The sequence below is a fragment of the Dermacentor albipictus genome, chromosome 4 (genome assembly GCF_038994185.2).
Source record: "Dermacentor albipictus isolate Rhodes 1998 colony chromosome 4, USDA_Dalb.pri_finalv2, whole genome shotgun sequence".
Classification (NCBI taxonomy): domain Eukaryota; kingdom Metazoa; phylum Arthropoda; class Arachnida; order Ixodida; family Ixodidae; genus Dermacentor; species Dermacentor albipictus.
In genome coordinates this window covers 167,129,503-167,142,906 of record NC_091824.1, presented here as the reverse complement: position 1 = coordinate 167,142,906, position 13,404 = coordinate 167,129,503, and the positions used below count along the sequence as shown (strand labels likewise).

The 13,404-nt window shown below is 45.0% G+C and overlaps 1 protein-coding gene across 29 annotated transcripts in view; it reads left to right on the top strand.

Moving 5' to 3' along the window:
• Positions 1–7,877: 7,877 nt before the first annotated feature.
• LOC135910060 (cytoplasmic dynein 1 intermediate chain 2-like) overlaps positions 7,878–13,404 on the top strand; it is a 112,722-nt gene continuing 107,195 nt past the window's right edge. For 17 of the 29 annotated variants that reach the window (XM_065442041.2, XM_065442035.2, XM_065442037.2 and 14 more), the window contains exons 1-4: positions 7,878–8,109; positions 8,377–8,461; positions 8,579–8,714; positions 9,357–9,463. In XM_065442041.2, coding sequence (XP_065298113.1) covers positions 7,996–8,109; positions 8,377–8,461; positions 8,579–8,714; positions 9,357–9,463 — 442 coding nt within the window. In that variant the 5' untranslated portion in view covers positions 7,878–7,995. The remainder of the gene's footprint in view (positions 8,110–8,376; positions 8,462–8,578; positions 8,715–9,356; positions 9,464–13,404) is intronic. The other 12 variants (XM_065442050.2, XM_065442048.2, XM_065442049.2 and 9 more) reach the window with 2 other exon arrangements.

The following is a 13,404-nucleotide window of genomic DNA, read 5'->3' as shown; positions in this document are numbered from 1 at the left end:
ATGTTCCGCGTAAAGTCCACGGCCGATAACATCGAGACCGCGCGCCGCATGCTGTATGTGCGAGTGAAAGGGTGGGGGGGGGGGAATTGGTGGCTCAGTCTTGTGTGCGCAAGGGAGAAAAGTGAGGAGCAAGCGCGCCGCCTTCCGTCGCGCACGATACATCGGGGGAGGGGGGGGGTGGAATGGTGGCGGGATATAGGGTTCTGTGAATCTGTGATTGCGCAACATGTTTATTTGCCTTCTTTGACCCATTATATAGCGTGACTTTTTCTTAGATACGTAGATCTATTGGAGACCTATACATATGTTTAGATATCTTGTTGCGAGGTTTTGTGTATACGTGCAGTGAACTTTGTTTCCAGTGGCCCTTTTTTGCCCTTTATCAAGCGGTATCTTCGCATTTGTATGTTCCATTGTATCTTCGCATTTCTAATGTACGAGGGCGAGCCAAATGAAAGTGAGCCTACCCACCCCGCGCAATTGTGGTTATGTTCATTATCTGCAAGGTCTGCGCGTAGCACACAGGCATGTCTCATTTACAAAGGGACACTCAGGTGTGAGGATAAATGTTCTTTAATGCTCTCATACACTGGGTTGAACATAGTTGCGTGATGTAATGGACGCTCTAGAAGGGGAGCAGCGTGATGCCGTGAGGTTTTTGACAGCTGAAGGTGCTTCCCAAAAAGAAATTAGTCACCGTATGGCTGCCGTGTACATTGGACATTTCATTTCATTAGCCACTGTGAAGCGTTAGAACAAACGGTTCAAATAAGGACGTGAAAGTTGCAAAGACGATCCCAGACGGGGCCAAAGTCATCGTGCAATCACGCCTAACAAAATTGCAAAGGTTGATTAGCTGATGACACAAAAACGGAGGATAAGCATCGATGAACTGGCAGAGCGTGTGAACATCAATCACGGTTCGGTTCACCGTCACCGTTCCCGCCATAATTCATGAACGTCTCGGTTATCGGCTCTTGTGTGCGCAATGGATGCCCAAGATTTTGAACCCACGCCAGAATAGAGATGTTCGGCGCTGCCTTCACTCATCTGATCCGGTGTCACAATAAGGGTGACGACTTCTTGTTTGCACTTGTGATCAGAGACGAAACATCAGGCCTTGTCAAGAATGGCGAGCTGCGAAACAAGATTGCCACACAGTTACGACAGGGCGACACGACGCGCACCTCTCCCTCTCCGTCGCTGCAGCTGGGAGGCGTTCAAAGAAGCGGCCTTTGCGCTGGAATCCGCCGCCTTCCACCCGCCCCATCGACATTGTGACGGAACTAGTTCGGCGTGTGTGAACAATGATTCCGGAGTTCCCCAACGCGGAGCTGATTTGACACACATGGACAAGCTGCCGTGGGGACAACGTATTTTGGTGCGTCTCACGCTTCGGCACCCCGCCAACGCCGTCGTCGGGCATCAGAGCGCGGTTGCCTTTGTGTCTGTAAACTGATCTGCAGAGCAGCGGCGAGTTGGTGATGAGTAAACGAACAGTCGCCGCGTCGTAGGACCGGCGGATCGAGTGTATAAAAACTGTGGTTGTGCGAATGCTGAGGACACTTCTCTTGAGCAGTCATGTTAGACTGAGTCACTTCTCTCATGCAGTCATGTTGGACTGATACTCTTTTTCTCAAGCAGTCATGTTAGACTGAGTTAATTTCTGTAAATAAACCCCTTTTCCTCGTTCTCGATGAGAAATAGTTCTTCACTTCATCAACGATCTCAGCGTAAATAAGTTGGACGACGGCATGGGCCAGCTACCTCCGAATTCACGCCGTACTCCAATCTTGGCAAAGGACCACGGACGATGGGATTGAGCCCCCAATCCTGACAGCCTCTACTACAAGCCTGAAACACGACAACAAAGCTTATAATGGAAACATTCGAATTCACCACCCCCAAAGAAAGCAAAGGCCGTCATTTCCGCCGGAGAGGTGTTGTTGACTCTAATTTTTCGATCGTCAAGGGCCACTACTGATAGAATCTGCTAAATCTTGAGAGAATATCAATTGTTTCCGATATTGCGAAACGCCGGATCGGCTGCGTGTCGCAATCAAGAACAAACTACGTGAAAAATTGACGAATGCGGTCCTCTTGTTCCACGATAATGCCCGTCCCTACGTCGCTGATGTGGTTATTACAAAATTAGCAGAGTTCAAGCGGGAAACGCTGCAACATCCGCCATACAGCTCAGACCTGTCGTCTTGCGACTTCCACATTTGGGGCAACCAAAAAGACAGCTTAAGGGAACCAGATTCGTCTCGGACGATGACGTGAAAGTCAGTTGCAGACGTTTTGAAGTAGCAACCCAAGGATCTCTATGAGACGGGAATTACGCGACTCGTTAGTCAATGGGACAAATGTCTGAATGCAAAGGAAGGCTACTTTTAAACAAAGTACCCCATTTTTCATATATTCGCATTGGCTCATTTTCATTTGACTTGCCCTCGTATATTCTGCAAAACTCCTGCTTTTTATACGTGCTCTCTGTTGTGACTGTAACTTCGGTGCAATTACTCACGATACAAGACCGGTGACAGCTGCTCCTACGTAATACATTGGGACAAATGACAGCGTCATTGAGATTTTTCACTGGCCATTGAATATGTACAAGAATGTAAACAAGGATCTTGAATGACAAAGTTTCATTAACATATTTGTCATCAACTTGTTCATTTCATGGCCTTTGCATTTTTCATATCAGCGGCATGCAATGCTTCGCTGGTCTAAAGTTCGTGTGATATTTTCTTTATTTATTAAATAGACAAAAAACATGAGAGCATTGACATAAGTTATGTTGGGCACAATTTTTGGCACATACGAGTATAATATTTTATGAAAAAATACATATTTTACTTGTAGTGAGAGCGCGTAGCGTTCAAGAATTCGTTTGCAGCATCTTTGGCCATGACAATGCAGTTATTATTCATGTATTTGTCCCCTAGGTAAATTGTTTAAGAGGAAGCTTTAGCTCGGGCCGAACTCCGAAGCGGCCTATTCAGATACATGTAAAACGCAGAAACGCTTTTCTGAGATAACCGCTGGATATATTTTAATGAAATATGTGTCGCATTTGACAGAGTAAGTTAAATTCTAGTGTCTGTTGAAAAGCGGAATTTCGATTTAGGGCCTGACCTTTGTCTAAAATATTTTGAAAAATTCAAAACTTCGAAAAAAATAGAAGCACGAAGTTTACAAATTAATAGGTCTGCATCAAGAACAGATATCGCGGTTTTGTAAAGAGCATCCATTACATCATTCAAAACGGACAAATTCGATACGTTCATTTCTATCTTACGTGAATTGGTTATGTTATGTACAAGGGTTCTGCAAAAGCCGTATTTCCATAAAGCTTAATTTTTTTAGGCTCATGTGTAACATATCAATTTTGCCCGCTGTAGATGTACTGTTACGTGCAATTCACAGAATTGTGATATCAATTTTCATTGCTGATTTACAGAGTTGTAAACTTCATTGTTCCGTTTTCTGAAAATTTTCGATTTTTGCCACTTTTCAATAAAATATTGACGACCTAAATCGAAAATTTGAAACAAACAGTCACCAGAATTTAAGATTTTCTTTTAAACGCAACAAACCTCATCAAATTTGGTGCAGTGGTTGCCGAGAAAAATGAATTCTCCTTCTACGTGTATTTAGATAGGAGCATCCGACCTAATGTTTCCTCTTAGGAGGAGGCCGAGCTGCTACGTGAACCCTCCCGAACGAAATTTCTGGCTACGCCACTTCCCCCTAGCCATAAGCTAAATAATGCAAGAAAAAATAGGAACATATTGATCACGGGAACTAAGGTGAACAAGGAAGCTACATGTGGCTGTCAGCGTTATCTTCTGTGAACTGTGAGGGTGCAAATCATGGCCATTTAAACATGTGCCAGCGCCCATGTCAATTCTTTTAAGAATTTTGACAGAAATTAGGCTTTTGGAATACATACCCGTGGGACACGTGTTCCTTGAAGGTCAACTGCAACGGAATTTCACTATGGGTGTAATTTGCCTATGAATGAATTTGTTGCATAGCGGTTTTGGTTTCGAAACCAAGGTCACCCGCCCTCAGGGGGCGCTGCCGCAGCTAGCCGTGCTTATATAAGCGAATGTTCGCAATAAAGTTCGTTCTCCTCAGTACCAGTTTGCGTCACCGTTCTCCTCTCTCTTCTCTTTTTTCTTTCTTTATGTCGCCTTCCCCTTCCCTAAGGCGCTGAGTCGTGTTCTCAAGGGCTGCAGAAAATAGCGCCCCTTCCTCTTGACAATAACATGCTCTCTCTCTCTCTCTCTCTCTCTGCCCCGTCTGGCCGCCGTCCCGGCGTTCCCCTGCGTTCCTCCCCATGCCCAGCGCTGGCTCCATGGCTATTGTTATATATACTGTTATACTGTTATATTACAGTATTGTTATATACACTGCTATATATACTGTTATATATACTGCGTTATATATATACGCCTACTTTAACGTTTTCATATAAGTACATACTCATCATTGTACCTACTCTCCGCCGGTTCGATCTCTCCTCGCGGTCTAGTCAAAGCTATACAGCGCTTGTAATTGCCCAATTTTTTAGCAGCCCTTAAATAGCACTTAAGCAGACGACGCTTCACCTCTAGAGCTTTAGCGGGTGTAAGGGTGTTCGACTAGTGATATTGACATGACATGTGAAGGCGTCAAATGGCTCATTGAGCGAGAAAGCCGGCGTCTGTCGTTTGTAGCAGCGAAACGGCAGGTAAATTCCCATTGGCTGCGACGCCACGTCGCGAGCGCGCCTCGACGGAACAGCGTGAGTGAAAGGGAGCACCTGCTGCTGCGCTAGCCGTCAGGTGTCGTGTGAGGGGAGAGGCGTCACCGCGACGCCACGTCATCCTCGCTCTCAGAAGCCTCACCCCAACTAAGCTCAGCTGCTGCACACGCCTGCCAGCCTTGGTAGCCGCTGCTGCTACCTCGATCTGGTCGCGCAGGACGTCGGTGGCATGCAACGTTGGCACCGCAGGCTGCTGTTTGCTTGCTCGGGCAGCAGGCACCGCTATGGTGCATAAATGGCAGAGCAAAACTCGAAGGACCTCTCAGCGGCGTTCAGTTGGACATGTTGCACAAAAAAAGTAACAGCCAAGACGCAGAACATAAGAAGGAGACTAACAAAGCGCTGCCTATCAACCAATGTTTTGTTACGCTCACAGCACATATATACAGGTGCACGAAGAGGAAAGGAGAGAGGGTGAGCTACATGACAAGAAGTAAAGACATTATATTGAAAATCACGATCACTAATTGAGCGCCGACATCAATGTGCAAGGAGCGCGATTTCCTTGTTGAGGAGCGACATCGAGGGCCCTACACTCACGCACGTGTAATCTTTGCCGTCGATGCAGTAAGCCCGACGTATCTCTCGCGCACGCTGGTCACGAATACACCTTACTTCTTTGCACTAATTAAATAAAGACTTGCAACCACGTCGATAGCAATGCGCTGCTAGGTGGGTGCCTACACTTCCTTTCATTAAATTGGATTGTTCTACAAGGTTGTCGGTGGCACAATGGTACTGCTTCAAGCGGAAATCGGCTAATTTGAGGAAGCTTTATGAAAAGCAAACATCAAAATTCATATTCACGCTAGGGTGATTTGAATGGGTAGACACCCGATCCAGACGAAGCTACAAATGGCCAGGGTAACGCAAGGGGACAGGCTTTTTTCAGAAAGAATGCTTTGCAGCTAAATAAAAATTATCCAGAAAGAAAAAAAATATGCTTTTTATATAAATCTTTTTGTCTGAAAAACGCTTTTAAGATTCCTTTACAGCTTCGTGCTAATTTTCGGTTTTTTCCCTTTGATTTCATTTCCAGATTCTTACGCAGTGTACCAGTTAACCTGTTCAAATGTCGCGCGTTCACATGGAGGAAGGAAACTGAGGAGAGGCCCTACCCCACAGAGCTATACCCCCTCCGCGCGCTACACGCGCTAGGAGAAAAGTGTGGAGGAAATGACGTAGTAAGATGTCCTCTTTTTTGCTGATTTTTTATTCCTTCGTTGTAGTAGCCACGCCTTTCGCGCCACAATGGCGGCTTTGTTTTAGTTCTGTGAGCTCACACGTGTTGCTCCGTAGGTTTCGTACCGTGGCAAAGGCGCCGTGCGGGCAGGTTTGCTTTGGTCTCCGTGTTTTGTTGCGCTCCGTTATCTGGACCGTGCACTCCCGGATGTTGCTGTGACCAGGTGGGACAGGAGGAACTAAAGTTCGTGAAATGAACGCGCATGCAACGCTGTACGCAATGTACCGCGCCACGGCAATGGCAACGGACGAAGGAATATCCGCGGGAAATTTTGCCCTCGCTAACGTGCATTCGAAGGCCGAAACCGATGCGTTTCAGAATCTGTACAATGAACACCTTGCAGGTCAGTGATTCCTGCTTTTGACACCGCATGTGGTGCATCACGTAGAACGTACGTTATGAATGCATAGTTCGTGTTCAGTAACAACTTGCTTTTATGCATATTAAAACACATGTTGCTTAACTGTTGCTTGTTCCTCGCAGTTAAGCAGAGCGCGTTCGAGGTTCATGTACACCTTCACAGGTGTATCTCAATACACGTGCTGATAAAGCGTTACGCAGAATATGTGCATTTTGCTGCCCTCGGCACCGTGTGCCTGTCAGCCGACGCTTCATCCTGGAAGATGGGAAACAAGCGGCTGCTTTGACTGAAGGAACGAAGCCTCCTTACCGCAGGTGTATCTTATCTGTGCAGGCGAGAAGCGCAGGGCAGTGTAGACTAGCGCATGCGCTGCAAGAGTCGGCAAAGCTCCACAGAACGTACTCTTGCGAACACATCAAACGGCTGTGCCAAGGTCGCATGTCGGCTGGTTCTACGCGCGTACTGTTCTGCACCGTGCGCCGGCTATCGCAAAACTTTGGTTCCGTGGAGCTTCACTTACCGTGGTAAGAAGGCACCTCAGGCCGCAGTCAATGAGTCTTAACGCGGAGTCAGAAATGACATTCCGCCTCCTCGACGGCGCGCTGTCATAGTGATGCGCGGCCACCCGAAGTTTGTTCAATAAAGCACGACGATTCCTCAAGCGAGAATGTGTTTGTGCTCATAAACTCCAAATGGAAAGCAACCGTATGGGCCGGTGTGTTGTACGTGTCTCCAGTGCGTTCTTGCGGTGCAGTGAGAATGCGTACATTTTTTTGGTATCGCCAGAGGTCTAGCTCGCAAGACCTACTGAGAGCCCGAGGAAGCCCAAGCACAGAAAAGTAACTAGAAGGCAGCAATAAAGGTGACCTTTCTTTAAAAGCCACGCAAGAACTGGGCTGCGGCCGGTATACCTGCGGTTGTTGACAACACCTGCATTTGGCTGGCCTTACAAGACATTTATTTTCAGAAAAGCCGGTAAAAGCAGCCGATTCGACCTCACGGCCCAATTTACGAAATTCATTATGGACTTCTTTCAACATGATTTGGCAACGGTAATGCAATGATACATCGCGATTGGTTAGTATTGCTGCGGAGCGCGCGCGTCTGAGCAGCCCGGTTGCGCGCAGCGCGGCGTGGTTTCGCGAGAAAAGCGATCTAGACAGGAGAGCTGGTCCGATAGGCGGAGCAACGCCATGAGCAACGCCTACTTCCGGCATCACTTTAGCTTCACAAAGAGTGACGTCAGGGCCTCTCCGTGCGCGTTCATAATTTTTGTTGCTCGCAGCGTCTCTCCTTCAATCCACTTGAACAAACTCGCCATTTGTAAAAAAATATTCACTCACACATCTTAATTAGAGTAGATACAGCATTTGTTAAATCAGTTGCTTGCACAAAAGAGCAAGGGTAATTTGCGACAGAAAAAAATTGGTAGCGCCCTCACACTAAACGTAAATATCATTCTAGCCCGCAGTTGGCGTGGCCTGGCGGTAGGACAGCTCGCAGCTTTTGGGTGTTTTCGGTGTTAGGGCTGCGGCCGAAACTCTACAACACCGATTTCACCGCAAGCTACTCACGATGGAGGCCAGAAGAGCGGAGTTAGAACGGAAACGCCAGAAGTTAGAGCAGCTACGTATGGAACGGCTGAAGAAAAAGGAGGAAAAGGAGAAGAAAGACAGCAGGTTGAATGACGTAAGCCGTGGGTTTTCTCCCGTCTCGGCTCATCTGCTGGGGTTCCTTAAGATGCCTCAGCGAAGGTGTGTCTCGCAAGCAGCAAAACAGTACTGGTCTCTAAACCCGCCGCAACACCTTGCAACGCGTGATCGCACTGGTATAGCAAAATGACGGGTGTGCTGGGCATCGGCATGATTGACATCTGCAGCTACCGCCGCCGCGCCTTCGCTTCTCTCCGTTGCCGCTCGGTTGTTGTTTCACACCAGGGACGATCTTGTTTCGCAGGTTGACGACGGGTCAAAATCGAGGTCGGACCATGCCATCGACCCTGATGAGTTGTTGTCATCGTTGGGGATAACGTTGACGCGAGGTGAGCTACTTCCAGCGCCCAGAATTCTTTCAATCGGCGCCTGTGTTCGCACGGGGCCGTCGCTACTGTGCTGCGCGCTCGTTGCGAGTCGGTGTGGTGGCTTGTTCCGCTTTCCAGATTTGAGCGTAAGCAGCGTGTCAACGCCTCCGACGGGCTCGCCGAACGCGAGCAGCACTGCTTCCAGCCTCGACCACCAGTCCCTACCGACGCAACAAGAGCCTCAGCAGCAGCCGGCGCCGACCAAGGCTCAAAAGTGAGCCTCTTTCTTCTTTTTCTTCTCCTTTCTTTAATTGGGGTCAGTGTCAGTGACAGTACTTCGAATAACTTGTAAAGGTACTTTCATCACTGCAGAGCGCTACCGCATGTTTAGCAGCTCAAGGTCAGAAACTGCGTGTAAATCTCACCATTTTAACAGTTGTACCGTCCACTTTTTTTTTTCTTCGTACTTCAAAGCATGTTCTTTTTGTCATCTTTTACACTAAGCATAGGAGTTCTCTTAGTGGCATCAGTGCCAGAAGTTTTGTGCTCTTGGGGACGTTGCTTGATATACATATTATGTATACGATTCGACATATTTCTGTAACATTATAATGTGTCCTATCTTTTCAAAGCTACATGGAAGATTCCGGTGGGCTGATGAGTTCGTAAATTTCAGGGCACTCACAGAACTGCATCTCTTTTTCTTAGTGTGGGCTTGGTTGTTCTTAGCTACTTGTTCTCTTTGTTTTTGTGTTTTTTTTCTTATTGTCCATCTGTGACCTCTAGAACTGAGCTTTGATTTTCTCCAACTTAAAATGCATTCAGATGCATAATTTTAATGCATGAATGTTGTTCCACAAGAGAGGTCTTACAACAATCCCTTCTCGGATACATGTAAATATTTGCTTTTTGACAGGAAACCTAAGCTGAGCATCTGCACGGTGCACCAGACCAACATACCACCCCGGGAGAATGTCACATACAACAAGCAGACGCAGACGGCCCCGTCAGGAGAAAGAGATGGTGAGTATTTGAATATTGTAATTCCTTTTGATGCTTGTTCACTCACGTTTCATTTACTTGCATTTTTAAATTCTTCATATCTCTCTCTCAACTTTTCCTTGCTTTGCTCAATTTGGTTCTATGCAGCTGCTAGTTATTTTCTTCTGTCAAGTCTATTGCTACAGCGCTGAACTACTAATCAGCCCTGGCTTACTTAAGCTCAAAACTTTATTTGTCCGCTTGTTTATCAGAAAATGCTAGAAAATGGTGCCACAAATGAATGCTTTTGTTAATTTAACCAAGGAGCCATCTCAATTTCTGCCACAGAAAATTGTCTCCATTCCTTTATTTGTTTTGGCACCACTTTTGCGCATCCTTTCTTCATGCAAAACCGATCCAGCCATTCTTCTAGTGCTCCATCATACCTTTGGTACGCCCAGCTGCACTATGTTGGCACCTGAAAGTATGCTGTTCTCAGTCACAATACAGCAAACACCTGTGCAGTTTTTTGCATGCCTCCCATAGCTTGGCACAGTCGGTTTGAAGTTTGGAGGGCCATATTTTTCTCTTATTTTACCCTTTTACTTAATCGAGTCTAGACTGATATGTAAAGGTGCTTACTCACTTGTGGTTTAAATTTTGAGCTGAAGAACTTGATTTGATACCCTTTTGAGATTTGATGGTCTGTTGCAGTTCACTTCCATTAATTTGATTTCAATAAGTATTTGTCTAATTGTCCAGTGGATTGAATTATAAGGAGGCCTGATAATTGTTCACATTGCTTGCCCATGATTAACAGTGGCTATCAGTGCCTGACAGGAAAAGCATGCCAACATAATTACATCTGCCTCATGCAAGAACACCTGTGCAATACCGAGTGCAGCTTTTCAGCTGTGCTCAACAGATACTTTAGACAAAAGCCTTGTGTCTTTCATTGTCATCAGCACCAATCATGCAGTCCATCAGATGCATGTGGATGCTTGCTAAGTGTGAGCAAAAACTTCATTATTGATGTTCACCACACCCAACATGGTACTGTCCATGGTAGGTCAAAAATGAGTGCAGTGGGCTAAAAATAGCATCTGTCCAGTTTCCGTCTCATGGCTATTTTCGTCAATTTAAGCTCATTACTTTCCTTTGCCCCTTTCCCTCCCATGATTTTCTTTTTTCTCTTAGTCCAGGAACCTTCTCTGTCCCCGTTTGACTTGGTCTTCAGGAAGTAGTAATATTAATAATGCCACTTGAATCACTTCCTGCCCATGAATGAATGACTCCTTGCCTTCTTTTTCCATGTCAACTTCTTAGAATTAAGTGAACGAGTATGTTCTCGCTATACATTCATGTTTCCCCTCTCCAATTCACTCTTGTTTGCAAACACGACATTTCACACATCACTAGCTGCTACAATGTCACTTATTAGACTGTAAATTGCACACATGAATAAGACCAAACTATCCAATGCATTCTTTTTTTTTTTCCTTTCACCCTCTCTTTCAATATAATGAAAGGCATAGCCGACTGAAATGTACTGCCACCAGTCAGGACCTTCTAGCACAATAAGTGAGAAACCTAATTAACGGCTGTCTAAAGTACAGAAGTTTACTGCACTGTTACTCTCTTGTGCCAATCTCATGCATGGCCATTTCAGCTTGCCAAGTCTTGATAAGCATACTTGTCATGCTGTTGTATTCAATTTCACCATAAAAATTGTCAGACTCAAGGATGCTTAGATTATCAGCATGTCATGTCAAGCTGTGGGTTTAGATGTCGAGCTAGTTAACGGCCTTTCAAATTTAAGGCATAAGTCTTCAAAATATTTATCTGTCCACCTCCATAAGTTGCTCTAGTGCAGTTCCTGCTTTGTGTCCAGTATTCTTTCTGTGCATCTTGAGGTTTCACTGACATTGTAGTGGATTCCAGAAGTAGTTTGCACTGTATTGAAAGGGCTACACAGCGATCCAGTCCTAAAATTGAATGACGCCATACTGCTGGTGAAACAAGGCCATAAGTTTTTAGGAGTAACCTTTGACACCAAACTTAACTTCCTAACTCACATAAAAGCACTAAAGATTAAAGCAAATAAAGCTCTAAGTATCCGTTTTGTCTCATAAGCACTGGGGTTCTCACCGAACATGTCTTTTACTTACTTACCAGTCTCTTGTACGTAGCCTTTTAGACTACGGCTCCGTGGTTTATGGCTCAGCCAGACAGTCCTACATCCAACGACTTGATCTAGTACATAACCTTGGACTTTGACTGGAAAGTGATGCCTACAGAACTTCATCTATTCAAAGTTTATACGTTGAGTGCAATGAACCCTCCTTACAGCAGCACATAGCATTACTCACTTTTTCTCACATACTCAGAATTCAGTCATTACCGCAACACATATGCTACAACATCCTCACACAATGCAACTCATGCTTACACTATACAAATAAGCCAAACATGATTAGGCACCTTGTCCTACGGTATGAGCAATACTGTCGGGGTTATGACATTCTTCACAAAGTCCTCCAAATTGCCAAAAAGCCACTATGGTTTCCCCCGTGATACGATTTCACACAGTTATGCGACTGGACGTCAACACATCTAAAGAAAAGAGACACCCCACACAAACAAATTATACAAGAATTCCGTGCTCTTCAGGACGAATATCAAAATAACATGAAATATTACACTGATGGCTCTAAAACAAAAGAAAGCATGGGTGTGAGGGCCATAACAAAAAATTGGGAAACAAGTATTCGATTGCCACAACATACCTCTGTTTTCACAGCCGAAGTTGACGCTATATGGGTTGTTAAAAAGATTATCACTGATAAAGGCGAAAATGCAGTCATATACACTGATTCTTTAAGCTCACTGAAGGCTCTACATGGTGGCGCTTAACAAATAGAGGAGGGCAGTTCATTTCTGCTGGATTCCAAGCTATGTTGAGATAGTGGGTAACGAAGCAGCTGATAGATTTGAATTGATGGCAGCATACAAAGAGATAACAAACACAACACATCCATATAAAAATGGCATCCGTGCGATTAGAAAAGCCTTAACGGCAAAATGGCAACACGAATGGGACCGTTGTGCCGACAACCAGCTACATCTCCCTAAACCCATAGTTGGCAAGTGGAAGTCATGTTATCATCAGGAGCGGTTCATCGATGTAGTTTAATGCCGACTACGAATCGGGCACACACAGCTCGCACACAATTATTTCCTTACGAAAGAAGACACACCAACATGCGAGAAATTTCAAGAGCCACTAACATGCACATATTACTGACGTGTACACACACTGCAATACGCAAACACTTTTGCACAAATTATATCAACTACACATACCTTTACACCCTGCTCTAATTCTAGGTGATGATCCACTAGTCCCATTATGTGATGTCCGTAAATTTCTAGACACTGGATTTTTACATAAAATATAGGTGATTAACAAAGCTTTTTCCTTCCTAAACTCGATTTTTAAACACCTCGTATTTGGTGCAGCATAGCCTTAGCCGCTTTTGCGCCATTAAACCACATTTAACTAACTAACAATGTATAGAAAGGAGCACTAAGGTGTCCTTACGCATGCCTTGGGCCACTGAAAAGCACCGTGTGAACCTAGTTGCTTTTTCTTTCTGTCATTGTTCCCACAAAAGTGCAGGTGTCATTTTTTTCTCAATTACTTGGCAAAAGGTAAACCCATTCATAAAAATATGGGAAACAATGATGTTTGCATTGTGTCTGATCCTGTCAACTAAAATTTGTTTAAGGTTATTATCATTTGTACATGTTTGCTTTTAACATTAACTTACTGTGTTTATTGCAAGAGAAAATGCAAAGGAGCTCCAAATAAATTTTATTTGCTCTTGTGCCCTACAGTAGACATAAAAGACAACTTCTGCTACAGAAGACATGCAACATGCATAAAACAGCTCCACTTTGTCATCTGAAGAAGCATGAAGCTT